Genomic DNA, 23,619 nt, shown 5'->3' on the forward strand with positions numbered 1-23,619 from the left:
ATCTGAGAGACACACACCGACCGGTAGTGTTTAGCCGAACGGAGCTACCGCGTTGCTAAATACGGCTGTGGTTCACCCCTTTGTGAATACGAACCCTGCCAGCCAAATTGCTCCCCCTTGTTGACAGTGGTTTTGGGCCTAAGGCTCATGTCTCTTGCCCAAGGAACACAGGCTTCTATGGGGGTTAGGGAGGGATCCTCCACAGAGGTAGTTAGTGGAAATAGACAATGTCTATATCCATCCATCCATCCATCCGTGTTTCAGAACTGACAGGGGTAAAATAAGAGAGAGAGAAGGAGGAGGGAGAAGATTGATGCACCCTAAGATAAAGAGAGCAAATCAGAGGAGCATGATATTACTTTGTGTTTTTAAAGATATTGCGGCCGAGGACATTGAAATGCAATGTCACATTGTGTGGTTTGGAGAGACCACCTAACCATAAACCGGTGATCAGTGTTACTCTAAATGCTATCAATTCTCCATGGGGGACTTGTTTAGCGATCCGAATGGAGCCTATCTTTCTGCTCACCTTCATGGCACTCCCACAATTCTTTAATCTACAAAGCCGAAAGTGTTATTTATCGCTCTCTATTTTGGTCTATATAGAATAGGACTGGGCAGATCCACCCTGTACAGTATATCCTGTCTCATATGGATGTGTTTGCTGTGTCTTACTTAGTGTCGACTACATTCGTTCCTAAAGTTTAGGAAGAGGAGTGCTGTTATGGATACTCAAAAGAACACACCACAGACAATATCATGTTGAACCTAGACCCCCAAAACACTCCCCCTTCATAGTGGCATATCCATATCATGAAAGAGAAAAAGAGAATGGGGGAGTGAATGAGAAGGAGAAAAAGAGAGAGAATAGACAAGTGAGAGAGAAAGATGCAAAGAGAGAGAGAGAGAGAGGGGAATAGGAGAGGGAGAGAAAGAAAAGAAACAGGAGAGAAAATAAGCGTGCGAGAGAGAAAGAAAAGACAGGATAGAGAGAGAACCAGAGAGAGCGAGGGAACATCTCTGTGCTCGCCCCTGGAGGATAAAGGGTGTTTTGGTTCCATTTCAGACGTAAGCTCCTGTTAAAACCCCCAGCCTGGACCGTTCATACGCAAACGCTAAGCCCCAGCACAAATATAATGAAACACAAGACTGCATTTAGGTTGAGACCAAGGGCACTATGGCAGGTGAAGACACGGAGATCTCTAAAGCTGTCTACCAGCTCTGCTGACCATGAGCACAATATAACCTAGTCTGGACTATGACACACACACATATGCACATGTAAATACAAAGCACACACTCACAAGCACACATACACACACACACACTTTGACCTAATGAAGTTTGATGGGCAACATATTTTCTCAATATGATGTCAACCTGGCGCTCTTTGAGGTCCTTGGCATGTTTATACAGTAAATGTTACCTATATAAATGGAGCCAAAATATTCCCACAGCGAAGAACTCCTAAAATAACCACGGGCGGTTGCTATTGTTCACAACAATGTGATCTGATCTTGACTATAAAAATAGCATGGGAAATGCATTTTCAAGTAGGTCTCACAACCCATAGCGTTAACGTTTTCTTGAAATAAACATTGTTGTGGAACTATTACATCTATTCTGTCAGTAGCTACACAACTCTGCATCTCTATGATGGCTTCCGTCTGAAGCTAAGCAAGGTTGGGCTTGGTTAGTATAGGAGACCAGATGCTGCTGAAATTGGTCAATGGAGACCGATGCCCTAGGGCAGTGATTGTGGACACTGCCCTGCAAAGGGTGCCATCTTTTGGATAAGAGTGCAAGAGGTCCTGACTCTGTGGTTATTAAAGATCCCAGTGGAGGTATTGCAAGACTAGAGTTGTTAACCCCATTGTCCTGGTTATATTACCAACCTGTCATCTCATGCAGCCATGACCGCCAGCTTCCGATTGGCTCATTTCCCCAATCTCCTCTCCCCTGTAACTCTTCCCCAGGTCGTTGCTGTAAATGAGAATGTACATTCAACATCCCAACCCATTTATTTTCTCTCTCCTTCTTTCTCTCTCTCTGGCACAGGGTTCCAATGTTCATGCATCTACTCAGATTGCTGGCGGGATTGTCAGAGAAGGGGGGTTTAATTTTTTTCTTTCTCTCGTTCTTTTTTTCCATGCAATCGCTTGCCTTCAGAAAACCATTAATGCCTATTCAACATCAACATCAAGGCAGGCCTTTGATGTGTATTCTGGCAGCAGACCCTTCTCTCTCCTCTTGCTGCCTGCTGCTCCCTCTTTCTCTCTCTTTATCCCTCCCTCCCTCGCTCCCTTCTTTCACTCTTTATGGTTACTGTACAATCAAAATATTAAACGGATTGCCGACAAATTATTTTACCTGGCAATTAAATATGTAAACGGAGTAAGTGCGGTATGAGAAGGCGATTTAAAAAGCCCAAAGGCTCACCAGTACAATAGTACCCCCTCGCCTGCCTCCCGAGCTAGCGTAGCCCGTGGAGCGAGTGGTGCCGCTTTTAACAGTCTCACACAGGCATGTTTACAATAGCCTCAACCATGCTAAATGCCAATTACCACAACACAAGGGGAAATGAATGGCACAGTTAGCACACTGTTTAGATAGAGAGAGGGAGAGAGAGAGATAGAAAGGGAGAGAGCGAGAGAGAGGGAGGAAAGCGAACGCTGCCAACAGAATCAATGTAAAAACCAAGTCTCATTCATTTCTCTCGTCTTATGAAGGTGAAAGAACACAAATTATGAGGAAACTTTTCAAAGAGTCTCAACATGAAAGTCAATGGAAGTTCTCCGCCACTATTAATAAATGAAAACCTTTGGACTACAAAGCATCTGTATGGAGTTGTCCAAGGACTCTAAACTTCACCAGTGAGATGAGATGGGAGATGGGGGAAGGTCTGGGGCCTGTTGTGGGGAGAGGGGAATGCAACAGTCATTGTCTATCTATCAACACCTTTGTGGGGAAAAATGCCAGCAATTTCGGTTTCCCTTCAAAGCTAGAGCCCAGAGAGGCTATAAATTTAGAGCTAGGAGCAGGGGAGGGGGCAGGGGTGGAGGAGAGGGCACAAGGGCGCGGGGTGAAGGGTCCATCTGCCCCCTTTAAACTTGCAGTTCAACAGAACCATAGACAGTTTTTCCTGTAGAGTCTGTTGTGAATCCTAAATGGCACCCTATTTCCTTTATAGTGCACAAATTTTTACCAGGACCCATAGAGCTCTGGTCAGAAGTAGTGCACTATATAGGGAATAGGGTGCCAATTTAATGCAACCTGTGCCTGCGTGTCTATACAGTTAAAGACGGATTCAAGAAAAAGACCAGATCTGTAGAAAATGATAGAATAGAAACTCACTCATTAATGTGTGTTACCAGGCACATTTGCTCGAGGAAATGAAAAATAGATTTTCATGTCAGTAAGGCTATTTTAAGTGATTTCAAATTCAGCTCAATTGAGTCAGTGCGCCTTGGCTTGGACAACGTCTTTCTGATTCGCTAATGTAGCAGGACTGTGGTGACTGAATTCATTCTGTAGGGTATTTAATCATTTCCTGCAAATAAAAGCCAGATAATTGATGCAAATATGGCTGAGCCGTCTCGTTGGGATCTGGGGTACTTCATTAAATGTTTGTGTTGACTGCAGGAGGGAAAGCAGTTCTCCCAGTTCTGCTCTCTAGGCTACCAATTAGCCCAATGGCCCCATTTGGATCACTAATGTCTCCCATTAGGCCACAGTGGAGACTGCAGTGTACCTGGGTCCTGTTAAGGAAGCAGGACATTTTTTTTTTCAACTGGTAGGCACGACCTGATCTTGTCCAATGAGAGCACAGATTTGTGTTCATCGTTGCAAGAGGTTGCGCCCTATTGAACATGACCCAGGTCTGTGAAGAGGGCTAAAGACCACAGTACAAAAGGGATAGCTACCCATTGGGCAAAAACAGGTTAAATTACATTTTTTTCCCACGCAATTTTAACCCCAAAAATCTGTGAAAATTAATTGGATTTGCTAAAAGTCATCTTTTTTTCACCCAACTTTTAATCACATTTTTTGTTGATTTCACAATGAATTCACATTAGTTGACAACTCAACCAAATGTAAATCAAAACTAGACGTTGAACTGAAGTCTGTGCCCAGTGGGTAGGGTTCCCCTGGGGTTTCTCCCTGTGAGGTGTCAGCTGCCATGGCGATCTGCCATTCCTCTCCTCTAATGCAGAGAATTAGAAAATAAAGGAGAAGAGTCCATGGGGATCTCACAAAAGGCAACTGTTGCCTTGTAACTGGAGGGGACTAAGGGATTGAACACAGGATCTGTCCAAAATGGCACCCTGCTCTCTATATAGTGCACTATTTTTGACCAGAGCCCCATAGGCTTTGGTCAAAAGTAGTGCACTATATAGGGAATAGGATACCATTTAGGACTCACACACAGTTTATTTCTACCCTGACATCTGTCTTAGCCTGGCATCCAAACTGCAGTTTGTACATTTCACTGAAACGTAGAAAAAACAGCTTGTATGCCAGGCTACTGTTGAAATGGCACCCTATTCCCTATGTAGAATCTATGGACTCTGGTCAAAAGTAGTGCACTATATAAGGAATTGGCCACCATTTGGGACACAGGGCTACATCTGTCTACCCCATGGGCCACTAGTACGCGATGCACACTTTAGTATTGAGCCCCTTCAGCTTACAGTCATCATTCTGCAGCTGTCTTGTACTAACTTTCTCGATCATACGGATTCCAATCCTGTATAGAACTATAGAGTCCTAACTTGAATTAAATGTTCAATTGGAGTGATCTGAAGAAAAAGGTAGAAATGTAATCTTGTGTCTTGAATGTTTCTCCAAAGAGGAGAGTTTTGTTGTTAATGTCATATGCATTATCACATAATCAAGCATTCCCGTTCTCGTTTGCAATTGAACAACAGAAATGAGCAGACAAAAGCTTTCATTTGAAAAATATAAAGCTTTAATAAAGGCTACATCTCTTAATAATTACAATAATTATAGGTCCAGGTAAATCTTTAAATGAAACTCTGTATATAATGTATAATTTACAGTTTAGATAGAAAAAAAAAAAAGCCATGGCGTAAAAACAAATAACATGATTACAGGATATTATTAAATGCATAAAACAATATTTTCAACATAAGACCCTTCTGAAAACCAAGGGAATAATTATTAACACCCTGAATCAGGGTAGTACATGGTATGGCATCCATGTAGGCACAGGAGCTGTACTCATAAAAACACTACCCATAGTGTTTGTGTCCTTTTATCCATACTTCAAAAAATGCATAATTACAAATGTATACAGGAGCTCTGTCGTTTATGATGTTATTTTCACAACATTCAAAAAGCTATTGGAGCAACATTTCTTAAACGTTTTTTTTTCTTTGCTAATAAATATGGATCGGAAGCCATTTTGAAACGTGATGATATTAAGCCACCGCCAGGAGAGGTGGGTATTTCAATAGAAGCGCGACAAGGTTATTTTGGTGTGCTCGCTGTAAACACTTTATTTCTCCAGGTCCTCTCTGTTCACCTAATCCTAATTCATGTTTCTTTCTCGTCTTTCCCTGTGTGGTGCCTGGTCCACAAACAAAGGCACAACAACTAAAAAGGATAGAGTTCTGTGCTGGAGTGAGAGAAAACCAACTACTCTTACTCTGGCTTAGAAACGGAAGAGAACACATATCAGCAGCAGCATATATTAAGACTGGGTTGTTGGTTGGTTTACTACGACAGTGGAAGGTTCAGTCTCAGCAGACCCCTGGTATAGTGAGGTTGGACAGGGGTAAAGGGGGGGGGCACTAGGCTAGTGTCATGACCTTTGACTTTACAAGGTAAAAAAAAAATATAATAAATCACCACAGTATTCTCCCAATACTCGAAGCAGCTTGTCCATCAACTGGACATGGGGGGGGGGGGGGGGGGGGGTAGACAAGTTGAAGGTGAGGGAGGGAGAGGACATTTTTTTTAAATAAATACTGAAAACTTTCAACTCATGATAAAAACGCATCAATATAATATAATACATGTATATATACACATATTTGCATGTATGTATATGCACACGTATAGAAGTTTCATTTTGTAACAACGTTTGCACAACGTTAGCACAATGTTATAAGAGCAGGTGGCGGCACTCACAGGGCTTCTGGTGCTGTAGCCAGTCCACTGCGGGTGATCAGGGAGCAACGTTCTCACAACGTTACCATTATTTAAATCGCAACGTTAGTCTCTCGTAATGGACAAACAGTCATCTGCATCTTCAGTGGTTAAATTCAGGGAGCCTAGAGGCTTCCAGTCGCCGTCTCTCTCTCTCTCTCTCTCTCTCTGTAGTGTCATTCCCTTGTGTTTCTAAGGCTGATTGGTTTAGAAAGTCGGGGGGGCGGGGCCTCTTCTGGGTTCGGCATACTTCATTGGCTCGTGTTCCTTCAATCACACTCCTCGTGCTGGATATATTAACTCTTATTTAGCTTAATAGTAGAAAAGAAAGTCTGGAGCGTTTTCCCCTAATCAAGTCGATCACTCCGGTTCCTCGCGACAGTCTGCCCTGGAGGTTGGGTATTTGGTTGATGGGTAAGGTAGGGTGGGTAAGGGTGGCATCAGTCCATCCTCTCCACCTTACCCAGGACCTTGCCCTCGTACATGGGCAGAAGGGCGCCGTCCTCCCATACCTCCTCGAACACGGCCCCGCACTCAAACTCGTCGCTGGCCTTCTTGAAGTAGTACCTGGATAGAAATGAGAGAGAGAGGGGCATTGTCAGAAAAGATGTTTCGAGAATACAAAACAAAACTAGCATGGTATCTTCCTCTTTAACTTAACACCATGGACGAGTGAGTGCTAAGAATTGTATTTTGTACCATGAAAACAGTTTCTCGGCACCTACACAACCAACTCCACACACATAATGACTCAAACCCGTAACCAAACTGCCTTAGGTCACACAGTTCAGCGCCATCCTTCTTACTTCAAAGAACAAATCTTGCCTACATTACGCACCACCAACACCACTGACAAACAGAACTCTGCCAAACCTGGCAACCCCAACCACTCCAAATAGTTTGGGTTGCCAGGTTTGGTTTGAACTCTGTCAGTGATCATTTCAAGGAATTAGCAGCAGCAGCAGCAGAGACTAAAAAGAGAGAGAGAGGGAGCTAAAGGAACTTGACTGCTAGGCATTTGTACAATGGCCATCTGTCCTGGAAGGTCTCATTAAAGTTGAAGGGCTAATTAGGACCTGTCTTAAGGCCCCCCCTCCCTCTCCTGTCTTAAGCCCCCCCCCCCCCCCCCCCCCCCCCCCCCTCTCCTAGCACTGAGCTCCCCTTGTCTAGCCTGGCCTTTTAATTGTGCCCCACTGTCAAATGAAGGGCCTTCCTTTCACTAGGGCTGACATTTCAGGTGCCTGAGAGTCTGCCTGCCACCGCATGCCCCACACACACCTACTAACACACTGCTAGAGACAACTATGGAGACACACACAGAGAGAAAGACAAAGAGAGAAAGACACAGAGAGACACACACAGAGAGAAAGACAGAGACAGAGAGAGAGGCAATGAAACACAGACAGACAGAAACTCTGGGCAGCTTTCCGATCACCAGCAGAGAACAGAGGGAGAGAGAGAAGAGGAGCAGGCCTCTCTCCCAGACCCCCTCCGTGGGTGTGATAGATTGGACGCAGGCCGGGCCCGAAGGCCGATACCCCGCGAGGAGGAGGACACCAATCCAGACAGTCTCCTGGAGGTCAAGGAGTCACCTCACCAACACCCCCTCACCCCCCCCTTCCTCAAAGATCCAAGGGTTGACTCAGCTCAGTCTATGAAGTCTACTGCCTAGAGTTGAATGATTTCTTCTCCCCTAGCTTTAAAGGCAGTGATGACCAGCGGGGGAGATTTAATGATAAGCTTTGTAATGGAAAATGCATCATTTTACCCATGTATGCCTGGGCCCAGGAATTCCGAAACGTTTTTATGAGCGACGCCGACCTACAAGTCATACAAACAACACGTGTAGCGTGTAAAAAAAATATATATGTTTTTTCCCCCCACTCCAGTTCTTCATTGTGTTTTTAAAAATCGTACTTAAGCGCGAGCGGAGAGGGTTGGCAAACGGCGGAGGAAATGGTGAGGGAGGGTTGAGGAAGTGTTGTACAGCTGCTCTGATCAAGGTTTGTGTGTCATAAAAACTCCCGACTGGGATTTCTGGGGTGTGGATGGTTGGGTGTTGCTATGGGTTTTTGGCATGATGCATTTTCAACACGGTTGAAGGTTGTAGTGAAGGGCCTCAAACCTTTCTGGAAGCGTGAACACTGAAACTACTGATACTAACACAAACTAATAAAAGGTCAGGCCTTAGCCAAGTGCATCTTCGCGGCATAAATCAAATCTAAATAGATGCTTGTGTCTCTTGACATTTAAATCACAACCCTACGCTTCTTCTCAAAGAGAGAGAATGGGGGAGAAAGAGAGGGAGAGAAAAGTAAAGATGGAGAACGGGGAGGGAGAGAAAAGGAGTATTTCCATTGGATCATGTTATATATGGCAAAAGATTTCTCTCTGTGAAACATCTGGCACCGATATCGTCTGGCAGCGTGGCCGAGTACTGTTCTCCTGCCATGTTGAAATGAACCAACTCCACACATTCTGAACCATTAGAGCCATCGGCTTCAAGAATCGCCTGTTCTTTCCCGGAAGAGTTACAGTATAGTGGGGGTGGGTTTAGCTCGGACTAACAAGCAGATGTGGATGAGGGTTTAGAATCGAGATACGGATGTCTCGGAATACTTTGTCTCTTCGGTGTGCTACAACCTATACATATGACGGTCATAAAATACTGTACTTTACTGTAGAGTCCCCTTTAGGTGTAGGTTCCTTGAATGTGAAATGATTCAGTCCCTCTCTAATTCTTAACATAATGAAGTCATAGCCACTTTCAACGACTACTAAACAAAACACCAGTCATTTTGACAACTCGTGCAACCCTTTAAAAAAAAAAGTGAAATCAACATATAACTGAATCTAAGAAGGAAAAAAGTGCCCGTGATTCTGCCTGATGTAATCCTTGGGAGGAGGAGGATTTTGGGGGCCACGCAGTGGCGTGTTGAGTCTTTGTGCACAAAATAAAAGGCCTGGACTTCAAAGCCATCCTTATTAAGACTGCCTTACTATGGAAATCAATAGCAGATGTGAACCAAATATCACTCCAGTAAATCCCCCCCCTTTCCTCTCTGTACAGTGGATCGACCCATCCCTCCTCGTGCTCAGCCTGAGTTCTACTCTTCCTTCTCACTACTCCACATACAAAGCTGAGAGCTCCAGCTTTTCACACACATTTAGTTCATACACAAACACACATGTACATGGATAAATACACACAAGTCGTGGGAAAAAAGTGTGTCTTGCTCTTCAGCAAGAGAGTGTGTTGTGCATGAAATGTGTGTTTGAAAGGGGTGTGTTTATCTATAGTTGTATATTAAAGGTGTGTTGTGTGTGTGCTCGTCTAGGTGTTTACCTGTAATTGCCTTTTTTGCTAAGCTGCTCCTTGAAGTGTCCCAGGGTGAGACTGTGTGTCTTCATCATGCTGCGGTAGGGGATCTCCTCACCACAGAAGAAGTAGGTGACCACCAGGTCACAGCCAGACACACTCACGCCGCTGATCGACTTCTTTGGCTCTTTCCACCTGGAAATAGAGAGACGAGCAACACTTTAGATAAATAAAGCATAACCTGATCCCATAGCTAAAACTAAACATTTACATTTGACTCATTTAGCAGAAATTCTCATCCAGAGCGACAAACACTTAACACGGCCAGTGTGTAAGGATTAGCTCAGCTAAGGTGAACCTGACCCGATTACAGGTGTGTATATGTGGGTTTCATCCCACACACACACTTCCTCGTTCACTTCCAGGGGCCTTTTCGAGGTCCTATACTTCAGACGCGGGCGCCTGCTATCCTTAGACAGCTGGCCCGCTGAAGGTCAGCCAATTAAATCTCAAAAAGACCCTGGCAGTCAGGTGGCTACGGCCCTAACATCAAACACAACCAAGCTGCCCTACACACACACACACACCAACACACACACAGGGCCAAGGTAGCGAAGAGAGGGCCAAAATAACAACCAGGGGTTGTGTGTGTGTGTGTGTGTGTGTGTGAGGACTGAGTCAGACTACACCCATCATGTTTAATCTTAAATGATTAAAAGAGGACTTCAAAAAGGGAGAGACATGCTGACTCACACTATCCCTATCGAGGGGAAATCAGAGAGAGAAAGAGAGGCAGCGAGAACAAAGGGAGAGAGAGGAAGATGAACACACTCGTCTGTTTGAAGTGCGGGGCTGGACAGAGGTGGGTTTCCACTGGGGAAAGGCACAGGGTGACTCCTGTCTCTTTGAAGGCTGGTCGTTGAATGCCTGTCAGTCACATAGAAAGACAAAGATACAATAGAATGAGATTGATGGCATCAGTATTCACGACACAGGTGGAGGAAACACTGGAAAACAGGTGTAGGCTTCAACAGTCGCCTGAAGTCAAACATTTTCAGATAATCCCTAACTTAATTTGGATAGAGTCATTTGGCTCATTGTAAATGACTATACATTGCAAGCTAGGACAAAGATATACGAGTGTGTGTATGTGTGCCTACCTCTGTTTGGGGGGCTTGGAGACCTCCTCTAGCCTCCTGCAGGCTTCTTCTAACTGGGCCAGAGTGTTGGGTGGGGGCAGGGGGGGCATGGCCGGGTCCTGGATGAAGGGGTGGGCCGGATGGTGACCTCCACGGAGGTGACCCCCTGTGCCGCACACGCCTCCCCAGGAAGAGTGCGTTCGGACGGGAAGCGTCTTGGGCGTGGAGGGGTCCGGGAGGTGGCTCTTCTTCAGGCCCTGAGTACTACCGTGAGGTTTGTTCTTGCCCTGCCTCTCGCTCTCCAGGATCCACTGCCAGACGTTCTGCGAGCGGTCCGTGGAGTCCAGGGGCAGGTGGGGCGGGGACGTGACCCCGTCGCTGCCGTTGGCCTGGCTAAGGCGTATGCCTTCGCACGGCTTCCCCGGTCGCTTGGACAAACTGCTGCAGCGGCTGGAGGAAGACAGAAAGGAGAGGGTTTACATGGGACTATTCCATGAGGAGAGGCTACATCTACAACAAGGACTAGTGATAGGAATGATACAGCTCGTCACATCAGTCTAAATGAAACTCAAGTAGAACGGTCATATCCATAAGATAAGTGCACAGTTTAAATCACTGACCCAAGTACAGCCCTAAGGTAAATTTAGTTGTATGTGAAGTGTATGTGAACTGACCCCAGCACAACTCTAAGGTAAATGTAGTGTACTTGATGTGAATTGTGAACGAACCCCAGTACAGGTGATATTGTATGTGAACTGACCCGGCGGTGAAGTCGGAGTAGTCGGCACCCCCTGGGGGACAGAGGCACTGGATGCGCTGCGCCGCCTCGGCCTCGATCTGCTCCTTACTCTTGGGGCCGGTGGCGGTGTGGTGGTGGATGTAGTGGTGGTGGATGTGCTTGGTCGACTGCCTGCTCCCAGCCAATGGGCCCTTGGTGGCCCCCGGATACGAGGGCCCCAGGAAGGGGACCACAGCGGCGGAGGGCCGGTCGGGAGAGCACGAGCGGGGCGAGTGGCGGATCACGCCGGGCGACTGGCATCCGGGCGTCTTGAGCACCCGGGATAGGTGGTCATCTAGGATAGCCTGAGCGTCCTCGTCGGCGCCGGACGAGGGAGGAAGCAGGGGGTGGTTGAGCGGGACGGTGGTGGAGGGGTCGCTCTCGTCCCTCTCCTCCTCCTGCACACACACAAAGACATATTGCTTTAAAACATGGACGCAATATAGAAGTACAGGGACAATATAACCTACTCAATTTCATAACACTACACATATAAGCATCGCTAGCTTGCTAAACCCAACCAAAACACTACTTCAGTCAGTCGACAGTACTTCGACGATTCGCAGCAAACTTCACACTGCAACAATCACCAGGTACTGTATTGGCTTGTGAAGTAGCCGAAGTAAATTCTATGGCATAACTTGATTTGACTACCAGTTTCTTTCACCCTGGTTCTACTTGCTAACAGGCTTTGGGTGTGCTAGCGTCTTCTTTCTTCATCTATAATGCACAGCAAGCCCAGACTCACAAAGAGACCAGCACTACACACACTCAGCAATACGCCACTGGAGAGTTGAGCGCTAAGCGCTAACCATTTCAATAAACTTCAAGTGTGCCAAGAAACATAAGTTTGAAACTTCCTCAGAAGAAGAGACTTTAAGAGAAGAAGTCGCTAAACTGCACGGCAGACCCTTAGTCAGTTAAATTCTTTCTAAAGCAAGACCGCACGCAAAGTCTCTTTGAATCAAGGAAGAAGAGTCAGCTAGCAAGCTACAACCTTAACTTCTCACATGGCTCCTCCTAGCTACATTGTCTTTCTAGGTAGCAAAGACAGGGTTCAGGACCGGAGGGTCACCTAAACTAGGTCGCAATGGAACGTTCCAAAGCTCATTGCTCAATGCAGGTGGGTTGGGGAAATGAGGTGGGATGTACCAATGTAGTTTGGGAAGGGGGGTTTTCTTACCTCCTGGATCTGCTGTAGCCTCTCCTCCAGGGAGCTCATGGTGTCCTGCTCCCTCTTCAGTTTCTCCAGTCTGGAGATGAGCTGGGCGGCGAATGCCGAGGGCTCCACTGGCATCATCTCCTTAGGCAGCCTGTGTGTCCTCTGTAGGGGCGAGATGGGAGAAAGGACACTTTTGAGTGTGTGTTTGAGTGTGTGAGTTAGTTGTCCCCAGTTTGCCCCCTGATTCCTTCAGTGCCCTCTCCTCTAACTCTATAGGCCTCCTTTGATGCCCTTGCCCCTGGGCTAACCCCTAGCCCGATACCCCCTCCCCATGCCCGCTGTCCTTGGCACCGCCTGCCAGGCGGCGGGGTAGCGGGATGGGGGGGGGGGGGGTAGCAGTTGGCCTGGCTCCGAGGAGGAGGGCCCCCCGCCTGCGCCCTCTGTACTCTGACCAAGCCATCAGCGGAGGCAGCCTCTGAAGTCAGCACACTTCAAAGGGGCCCTTGTCAAACATCAAACACTCCAACCCTTGGGGTGGGAGGGACACGCGGCTTTAAATCTCCCCGAATAAAAGACAGATATCGACAGTCAGAGAAAGAAAAAGGAGGGGGACAATATTAAAACAAAAAGAGGAAGGAAAAAATGAGGAAGAGGATTGAGAGATGTGTGGAATGGTAGGAGGGAGGGAGCGAAGGAGAGGAGTCAAATACCGGGGAGATCTAAGGGGGAAGTGGTAATTTATTTCCTGACTGCACGCAGGGCACCACTGAGGTACTGTAGTCGCATTATCCTATTTTTCTCTAACTATATGTGCCGGCTTCTCTCATCTTCTTTTCTGTATTATTATTTGGCGCACTAGCTTTCTTGATTTTACTCTTTTTTTGTTGTTCCTCTCATCTCTTTGTAGAGACGATGAAGGGAAGTGAGAAGAAAGGAGCGAGAGGGGCTGCTGGCAAAGGCGCGTCAGCGCCGCGCAGAGCCCCCGCTGCCTGGGGCTGGTGCATCTTGGGAGCCCGAGCCATCTCCAAATCAGGAGGGAGACATTAAAAGGAGAGCAAGTGGAGAAGGGAGGGAGCGAGGAGAGACAGAGAAACAGACAACAAGGGCCCCTTCTACTTGGCTACAGCCCTCCCTACACAACACAACACACCCACACAAAGCCTTCCCTATGCATCAAGACAGTACACAAACACATTGTGAAGGGAAGAAGACAAAACTATTTGCATTAGTTGCTTTCTGACACGTGTGCCCAATCTAACCACTCCAAGCCCTAGACCTGTGCCATGAAGTACCAAGTATTTAGAGGTCCCTGCTTGCACATGACACCACATGTAGTGGGGGTGGTGAGAGTCATATGGGGGCTGGGTTGGGGGTAGGGGGGCTACTGTCACAAAAGGGGAGTGTGTGGGTGTGTGTGGGGGGGGGCTCTGTTGGAGGTTGTCAATAAAGAGGCCAGGCAACCTGGGTCCCATTCATTCATCGACCATGATCAAAGCACAGGGCTGAGTAGTAAGCTGGCTGATTTAGGGAGCATCACAAGGCTTGGTTCTGTGACCCCTGACCTCTAATGATAATCATCCTCACCACCGTCATCATTATCAAAAATTTTTTTTTTTACATTATGCATTTATAACATTCTTGACTAAGTTCTGGAGGTGAAACACAAGGAAGGAAAGCAACAGGGGTCTATAGATGACAGCTATAAATGACAGCTGTTGGACGGGGGGAAGGGAGGGGGTGTATACGGTTGAGCAGGAGAGAAAATAAGTGATATGCAAATTCCCCCTTTCATTTACCCTGACTTTTTATAGGAAAATGAGCAGGGGGGAAAGAATATAGTGTTCTATCACAACATCATAAAAGAAGAAAACACAGTTCCCAACGGGGCGAAAGCGAACCGGTTGTAAAGGGGGATTGACAAAAGTTTGTGGAGTTTTAAAGATATAAAGACACTGTGTATGAAGACAGCAGACATCAAAAAACAGGAAGTAAACAGGAAGCGGGACTCACAGGAAAGTGGGGTAGCGAGACCAGGCCGTTGATCTTGACGCTGCGGTGCATCTCTCGCTGGAGCTGCTTCTTGGTGCCCAGCTTGTACGGAGGGATCCCATCTCTGTCAGAAGGGACACAGGTAGGAAACAGGGTCAATAACACAGTCACAGGTCACTCAATGTCCCCTGAAGAGCCAGGGGTTAGTTAGCAAACTAGCATGCTAACCCCTACATATCTATCTCCAAAGAAACATTTCAATTTTCTTGCCTCCCTTTCTCTTTGCTTAGAACCAAGTAATACCCCCAATCTACTAGCGAGGTGAAAGACATTAGCCTAGCGATGTGGACAGAACCCTGAGGGGAGGCTGATCATCACTGAAGTGAACAACCCAGCACCACCCTGACCCCCCCCCCCCCTTTCCCCCCAGGTGGGCACATCACAGCCCAAATCAAAGACCAGAGGAGCCCTTGAAGGGCCTTGAAGCCAAGGCAACAAAAACACACCGGGACAATGGGGGGAGATATGCTAAACATCCCGACGCTGGGGTTCAAAAGTGTCCCACTGATAAGTTCCCATCAGTCCTTGTCAACACTGGAAGGGCCTGATTTTTCAAAATGGCAGCCAAGTGAGGTACTTTCAATTCCAGCCTCAGTAACAAGGACTACCTTGAGAAAGCTGGCTAAGAGGAGGAGCCTAGAATGCTGCTACTCGAGGGGTGAGTGATCTTGCTTAAAGCGGTGCAAGACGTGTAGGTTTGACATAAAGAAAAATTGCCATAATGTGGCTGAAAAAAACAAGTGTCTCTGGACAGTTCATCCTTTAGGCAGTGGCAAGGGGGAAGAAAATACATATTCTTCTCTTTCTCGCCCTCCAATGTGTGCTTTTCCAGTTCGTTGCCATTTAAGCCTGGCCAATTATCTTGGCCTTTTTGGTTGCTCAGAAGTGTCTGACCTAGCCCAAATGCTAGCTTTTCCGCTGCCTCTTTGAAATCTCACACTCATGCACATATGCACACGCTGCCATCTTCATTTGGCAAGTGTTCCGCCAGCAAGCCTCTGATCTCAGCAACATCAAAAGGCTGGTTTGTAAGATAAGGTAATGTTTGAAGTTAGCGCAGCAGCATTCCCTAGCGTCCAAGTAAATCCATAAATAAGATATAAGCAAAAAGTGAGAAGGGAAAAAATCTGCCCCCCCAAAAATCCTCATCCTCTTGTTCTTTATCTGGAAATGAGATTCAAATTTGCAGTGTGCCTTTTACCAAACTATAAAAGGACACACTAATCAAATTGTTCCCCCCAATGAGGAGGAAGAAGCTGTGGTTTTTATTACAATCGGTGAGGGGTAGAGAGAGAGAGAGAGAGAGCAGGCGGACAGGAGATTGTCAAAGGCTCAAAGAACTCTGTGCAGGGCAGGCCACTGCGAGGCGCTACACTTTGTAACATAAGATGTTTTAATAATTAACATGAAGACGTTTGCAGGAAAAAGACGGGACTGAATTCCAGTGGGGTCTATTTTTTTTCACTTAATATATAATTTGGTCAAATGACTCTGGGTTTGTATGCCTCGGGGCCCTACTTACTCTGCATTACCAGATGGTGCCTAGATACCACTGCCAACAATGCACATTGAAGAGCGGGATACTTCCCTAACCATTATCCTAGGATTACAAGCCATGAACCTTCAAGACACTTGAAAAAAAAAAACTCTAGAAACTCATGACAAAAAAAAGTTACAATTCACAACAAAACAACGTACCAAACAAAAACCCAACTCCTTCCAAAACACCACTCAATCTATCCCTTTCCCATTCTCTCTCTCGCGCTCTCTCTCATTCACTCTCTCCTGTTGCATTTTTAAATCAACCCCAGCTCCCCTCCCCAGCGAGCCAGCCCTATGCGATGGCCGAGGCCCTTTGTGATGATTGTGGTGGCGATGCATATGGGCAAAGAAGAAGAAAACAGACCGTGCACTCTTTCACGGGCCCTTACTTTATGGGGATCTCCTATTCAGTTGTGCAAGTCATTTTCAAAAGCAGACAGCCACCCCTCTTATCCCCCTAAGCTCCCCTCGGCTAACAATAGGCTGAAAGCGATTCAGTTAAGCCTTTCGTCCGCCGTGCACTTTATTTTCTCACTCCCTTGCACGCCAAACCCTCACCGTTCCCCTGCTATTGGCTCAGAGTGCAGGAGGAGAGGGAAATTGGGGGGCCGTTGGGGTTGGAGGGGTGAGGGAGGAAGGTTGGGGGGAGATGGTGGGGGAAAGGGTTGATTTTGGAGGTGCCCTAATCTGGGCAGTGGGAGTCCCTCCTGACCCTATCCTGGGGTTCAGGAAGGAGTAACCTCCATGAAAGCCTCGCTGACACATGATCGCAGCAGCAGTGGCGCTGCAGCAGCAGAGAGGGAGAGAGAGGGCCAGTAGCAGAGCAGGAAGCCGAGCCACCATGTGAGTAAGCTCCCTTTCATTTGCTGCCAAAATGTTTCAATGAGTTTGTCTTAAGGTCCAAATGGCTATTTCCCCTCACTCTCTCTCTCCCTCCCCACCCCCTCTCTCTTTCCCTTCTACTCCTTCAAAGGGAAAAAGCGATTAGATAATATGTAAAAAAAAACAAGGCTGTTGTGGCAGAACGGTGGGTGGGTGGGATGGATACATTTCTCATTTCTTTGAGGATAACTGAGGCAACACTCCACAACACCCCCCCATATCAAGAAGTTCTGCCTGTAACAGAATAGACATCAAAAGATTTTTCCACATAATGACTTTCACAGACCCCCCCCCCCCCAGGCCTAGAGGCACTTTATCCATTAATATAATTACCTGAACTCAATCTGAAAGGATCATTAAAACCTAAACATCCCATTCCATTTCACAACACAAGCTTCCCAGATAAACTTGATATTTAGTCCAATTTTTTCCCGTATATACATATATGTATCCATGAAAAGTATTCACTGAATGGCTAAATGAGCAAAGTCATTTTTGAGCTTCAGAATATATAGAAGTTCAGACATGCTTCAGAAAGGCAGGCCTGGAGTCAGCTTTGAATGTGAAATGGTTTTCAGAATGGACATGGAGTTGACATGGAATTGACCCCTAACCCAGGTCAAAAGGTAAGAAACCAATTGGGGAATGCTGAGAGAACACTACTTACACACTACTGTCGGTCATGGACATGGAGTCGTCCGTCATGGCGTCGCTGGAGATCTCGCTGTCGTTGGCACTGGTGGCGGGGGCAAACACATAGCCCGAGTTCACAAAGTAGGGACTGGCCGGGTCTCCGCGTCTGTGTGACCTGCCAAACACAACAGCAACAGACCTTGATAAAGTCCATTTTACACTACATATTTCACCGTTTCATTACTGAAACCCAAGTAAAAACGTCAATGCCATGCAGAGACTTCTATTGGTGAACCTGTATTAGCTATGTAAATGGAGTTTGTGTGTTAACTTGTGTACATATTTTAGTAAGAGTCTTTGCTTTGGAGTAAAAGTTTGATTTGAAGCGTTTCGAGTCCGAGTTCCTACAGATTTTAATAATTAGTCACTTTCGCAAGACTTTGGGGCCTCAGGAATGTGACAACACTCTCTGAGGAGCTGTTTTTCCATGTATTTTCTCTCTCCCTTTCATGTCCACTCCCCATCATGCAGGCAGGGAGGTGGGGAGGGGGTGAGGGAAGTGAGCAGCTCAGCTGTATGTGAATGGACAACAGAGCCACTTCCCCTCGCTCTCCTGCTATCTCTCTACCCTTTTGTTTGGGCAATGCCCCTACTCCCGCACATTTCCACTCTGAAGCAGTGTACTCTTTTCTTGAAGTGTTTTTTTCCCCCTCCCCTTCCTCCCTCCCTCTCGCTCTGCTCTCTCTCATGTCTTCTCTCCTTAAATCCAGGCCCCTCTGTATACTCCCCTCCTCCTCCTACAACCAAGCCCCCCTCCCATCCTTCTAAAGTCTCTCTCTCTCTCTCTCTCCCCCTCTCTACTTCTACTCTCTCCTGCTGTGTTGCATTCCTGTTCCACTAGTGAAGGAGGTGGACAGGGAGGAAGGAGGGGAGACCTTGAGCTTGGGGGGGGGGGGGGGGGAGAGCGCAAAACAGAGAGAGTGTGGGAAGGGGAAAGGAGGGCCTCTTTCTTTATGAGAATGCCTACTGCCGGGAGGATGACTAAAGCCGTAGGCCCCAGCTCAAACCTGACCTTTGGAGGTTCACGCAAAGAGTCAGGTATTTAGCGCAGCTGGGCTCTCGCCCCCCCCCCCCCTCTCTTTTTCTTTCTTTCATTATTCCCCTGTTCCTGTCTCCCTCCAAAGCACATGCTTAGGCTCTGTCAGAGGGATTTCTCTAAAAGACGAGATAAAAGCAGTGGGTAGAAAGGACGAGGGAAAAACATCACAAGCGAAAGGGAGAATGGGGGTTTGACGCCGAACTGCGCCGGCTATGTTTTTTCGCGTTATTTTTCCGGAGGAGTGGCTACATTTCTGAAGGAATCTGAGTGCAGTTGCGAAATTAGTTCCACATGTTTCAGATGGAAATGTGTTGACCTAAACAGTTGGTGCGGGGCAGGGGAAAGAAGAGATGAGAGGGGAAGGGTGGGGAATAGAGGAGAGGGGTGGAGGCTATCCCTTTCCTTCAGTGAAACACAAGAATGTGCAGATCACACCAGGAAGCTGAGGAGATGCCCTCATGTCAATAACCCCCTGAGTCCCCCTTCAGTTCCCAACTCAACATGGCCCCTTCTGAACATCCTGTCTGCCACAGCAACACTGTCCCCCCAGCCCGCTAGCTAGCTATGGCATGTAGAAATATCATGCCATAGGAACTAACACTCCTGACAGTCAACCCATAACCCACTGCAAAACTATGGTAAAATTATCTGGCACACTATTCTAGCATGAAAGTTGAATATGAATTAGAGAAAACACTAGTAATTAAAACTTGTCATTAAACTATCATACACTTTTCTCCTCAACAAACATTTCTTCCCAGCATTACTATTTTGTTTAAAAGGAAAAATGTGTTTCCTTGAAAACTGCCCCTTTTTCACATCCCTCTTTTCCTATGGACACCGAAAGGAACAAGACACTCTCTAACCACTCTGTGATAATTGTGTCCAGATGTTGTTTTTATTGTATGGACATACTAGTGGAACAGTTCGGTGAAAAACTTTGGAATGGCTCTCTTTGATGCAACCTCGTGCATAAAATCCACACTTTCACAATGTTCCTGACTTGAAGAGTTTGCAGCCGGTTGGACAATATGTGGGACGAGATCTTAAGAAACAAACCCAAAAATGCTTTCCAGAAACACTATCTTTGATCTCGGACCAAGAGGCCAATATCTCTTCTGGGCATTACTCACTCACTATCTCTCTGTGTGCGTGTGTTACATTGTAGTCTGTAATAATAGGACTACTTAATAATAGGCTGAACATTTTTGAAATATTGCATAACTTCACAATGGCATCACTAGTTTCAATGTACTAGCTGCAACAGCCAGCCAGGCAGGATTGGTGTCTGAATTCATGCCTCTACTGGAGGAGCAATTTCAAAGCACAGGAAACTTGAGCAAGCCAACAAAGGGCTGACTGCAATACACCATTTACTTTACAGGAAATACCAGATCCATTGATGTGTTGCACCCCCTAACTAACTGCAGGGCAGAGGGGACAAACAGACATTTTTCCACTTTCAGATTTTTTCGGTCCATCAAGCAGCTTTTATCTCAATGGAATTTGAGGGTGAAAAACGTTGTATTGACATGGCTGGGCAAATAACTAGTTCAAATGCATATTTGCTCTTTACATGTTAATAACTGGATTATATGCAAATGATATGCTATTATCTAATCAGACAACATGCCCAAGAACTCATTAATTTACTAATACTATACGCTTAAGTAACCTTAGGATCTCTATTCAACATAAGCATATTGATAAACAGTCATAATAAAAAACAAACACTTAAATGACTCGATAGACTGTAAACATAATCAATTCAATGAAGACATTCTCTTACCTGTACCCATTCTCCAGCACTTCCGCCGCAGTCCGAATGGAAGCAGTGGCCCGTAGCGCATTGGCAGATAGTCCAACCACAGAGGCTAACGTTTTCGCCTTCAAGTCACAACTCCACTCCTCTTCCTCAATGAGAGGTGGCAGAAATCCGCACATCAATTTGAGGCTCCCGAGACCGCTGTGGTTGGCATACACCGTGTTTTCGCACCCCGTGTGCACATATTCAAGGTATATGTCAGAAGTTAAAAACATCTGGTACGCATTCTCCTCCATGGTTGACTGAATTTCCGTTTGTGCTTGGTCAAACATCGCAGAGTCTATTTGTTGCTTCTTAATACTATCCCTTATGTAGGTTTTAGTGGCAGGTTTCAACTGCTTGGCAACAATGCTGTTGTTTTCAATGTACCGCTTGAAAATAGCTTTGGCAACTCGTAGCGTTTTGGTATCACTGAGGTCCATTTGCCTAAAACCGTTGCAGGCGAACCAAAAGTCCAAAGTGTCCACGCATTTCTCCCGCTCCAGAAAGGTCCTGAACAGGTGAGCACCGTCTTGGTCACCCAGGAGAAAATGCAACGACTTGGTCCACCGGGCGAGGGGTGAATCCGGCGACGCGCTACCCTCCGGTTCCCCGAGTCCATCCTCGTTCCTCCTCGGTGTGGAGCCGGGAGACGCGACGGTGACAGCTTTAGCCTTGTTTTGGGCTCTCATTTTGGCATGTTTGCAGGGAGTATGGCATGACGCCTCTCCCTCCTCCCCCGGCACCGGGGGACGGGGAGCATCTTCTCGGAAGCTACTGCTGATATGGTCCGTAAGCGCTCTGCTCATGGCTCCAGCTCCGGTTGCCGTGTGTGCCGTTGTGCCTGCTATGAGCTCCACTGTATTCCTCCTCACTCTCTTAAATCCGCGGGGGAGTTTCTCGGCTCCTTTTCACTCTGAAACAGAAAGTATTGATCTAATCAAAGCCAGATCCAGCTAACTTCAAAGAGAGACATGAAGTAAACAGTCCCTTTCAGATCCCCGCCCGTTTACAGAGAAAGAAAAATGAAAGGTTTAGTCTCATCAATCTATTTATAATCTAAATGGGGGTTTAGCAACCTATATTTACAGTCTGCATCGATTTGTCACATCAAACGACCGTTGACAAGAACAATCGTTTCACATCGCCAACATTCCTCACCAAGTACGCACCTAAAATATATTTTACGCATATCAAAGCGATCACCTGAAACAGCTTTCATTTCAAATGAATTATCAGTCTAAATGTGCTTCCGATACTGTTATCTGCATTATGCATAAGGTTTGCGTTCCACGAACCACTTGTCCTCATCCATCCAGTGTTGCACATCACACAGCCAGCCATCCAAGACAGTGAAAACACATCCTATGCGCCACAATGGACTAAGGTTCCTATAATGGTGAGGATAAGAGACCCGTACAATGATCACGATCAACAGTAGCCTATAATTCCTTAAATCATTTGCAGTTAGCCAACTAAATTTCAGCTCACATGTAGGCTACAACACAATTATGGCAGCGAACACTAGTCAACGTGTCTGAGCAACGCGATATGATTACCCTGCAAAATACAATATTACTAGGCGACTAGACAAGATATATTCTTATTCGTTTTTTTAAGAAGCACTTTACGTCATCTTCAATAATGTCACAAGTAAAACTGTCATTATTGTGCCAAATGTGCCATAAGCCCACGCGCCACTAAACTATTTTGCGCAATCAAAACAACGTACATTATATCATTTCTACTAGCACTTAGTCTGTTTACAAGATTTGCATAAACAATCGATGTGTCCCAACTACTCATAAATAACAACGTGAAAAGAAAACAGCTCGCGAAGTGTATAGGCTACATCACATACCATTGTAAAATGAAACCCGAATCCAGCAGAAAGTGAAGAAAAAGCTATTCCCATTTGTTTATGCTCGTCCTCTTCAGTGGTATATATCCAACAAAAAGTCCGATGGAAGTGATGGTAATCCGACAGTGGACTAGAGTTACTTAGCCACATGTGTGCTTGACGCAATAGGGATAGTCTAATGTACCCTGTCCCATTCAACAACTGACCCCAAAGTACGCAGGCACTGCTTCTATGTAGATCAGAGGGGGTGTCGACATTTCGAGGAGGCGGGAGAGGGGGACCTTGCCGAATACATCCCACTTTTCCCCTTCTTTCCGACTATGGTAAACTATAATAAATAACTAAATAAATAACTTTTCCCTTTCTTACCATAGTCGGAAAGAACTGGAAAATGTTTTTTATTTATTTAAAAAAAATTACAAACTTTTCCCCTTCTTTCCGACTATGGTAAACTACATCAACCAATATTAGTCTCTTCTACAGCCTTCACAATCACGAAAACATTGATCCCCGATCACTGAGTTGCCTTACTTATCCATTTTACGGTATTTTCTCGCCCACAAACAACAAGTGTAGCATACATTTCTCAACTTCAAAGCTTTGCAGCAACACATCAAAGCGACCAAGAGAGGGGGCCTTGGTTAAGGTTGCAGAACTGCATTCTTGCAACTTACCATCGATGCACACGAGTCCTTTCCCGTATGATCAGAAACGGTTCACGCAGAAAAAAAGTAACAACCCAAAAAGTATTACAATAACACTATCAGAAAGATGGTATTAGTCTACTCCGCTCTGATGTTTATCTGAGAAAGAAGAGGAATATAAAATGTAACTCTGAGAAGAAAGCTCGTTTCCCCTTCCCCAGGTACTGTTTCAAGTAGTCATAGCAAGCTGCAGATCTCCTCTAGGCTATTTCAAAACGAACAGGCTGAGGGTTTAACAGTGGACATCAAAGTAAAGAACCGCCGGCCTGGTCCCGGAAGATACATAACAACATCTAAACATCTTTCCGATAACAAAAAACATAGAAGCAAATAAAATTCACTGAATTACATCGCCACACGCTTCAGCCAATATATAGACCCCAAAACACACTGTTGAACAATAGTCGGCCGTACTTAGAAAGCTGTCAGGAGGTTTTCTGGAACGACAAAGTTTTTACTAGGTTGTAAGGACCTTA

The 23,619-nt window shown here is 46.0% G+C and overlaps 1 protein-coding gene across 2 annotated transcripts; it reads right to left on the reverse strand.

Moving 5' to 3' along the window:
* Window positions 1-4,946: 4,946 nt before the first annotated feature.
* LOC106564887 (axin-2) lies at window positions 4,947-23,390 on the reverse strand. 2 transcript variants are annotated; one of them, XM_014131376.3, is made up of 10 exons: window positions 23,114-23,390; window positions 20,564-21,494; window positions 17,710-17,850; window positions 14,580-14,682; window positions 12,591-12,731; window positions 11,390-11,805; window positions 10,651-11,079; window positions 10,322-10,417; window positions 9,518-9,685; window positions 4,947-6,738 (listed from the first exon to the last, which is right to left on the reverse strand). In XM_014131376.3, the coding sequence occupies exons 2-10, from the start codon at window positions 21,385-21,387 to the stop codon at window positions 6,612-6,614; spliced, it is 2,445 nt and encodes an 814-aa protein (XP_013986851.1). In that variant the 5' UTR covers window positions 21,388-21,494; window positions 23,114-23,390; the 3' UTR covers window positions 4,947-6,611. The 2 variants fall into 2 exon arrangements, with proteins under 2 accessions (XP_013986851.1, XP_013986850.1); XM_014131375.3 differs by lacking the exon at window positions 23,114-23,390 and adding an exon at window positions 22,440-23,084.
* Window positions 23,391-23,619: the final 229 nt, after the last annotated feature.

Source organism: Salmo salar, chromosome 12 (genome assembly GCF_965601325.2).
Source record: "Salmo salar chromosome 12, fSalSal1, whole genome shotgun sequence".
Taxonomy (NCBI): Eukaryota; Metazoa; Chordata; class Actinopteri; order Salmoniformes; family Salmonidae; genus Salmo; species Salmo salar.

What these genes read in the sequence shown, in the direction of transcription:
- LOC106564887 (XM_014131376.3), bottom strand. Translation starts at nt 21,387, where the DNA reads ATGAGCAGAGCGCTTACGGACCATATCAGCAGTAGCTTCCGAGAAGAT. An exon ending in TCTCGCTACCCCACTTTCCT is followed by an intron (nt 12,732 to 14,579) that starts GTGAGTCCCGCT and finishes TCGCCCCTACAG; the next exon opens with AGGACACACAGGCTGCCTAA. An exon ending in CCCGCACTTCAAACAGACGA is followed by an intron (nt 9,686 to 10,321) that starts GTGTGTTCATCT and finishes CTCTATTTCCAG; the next exon opens with GTGGAAAGAGCCAAAGAAGT.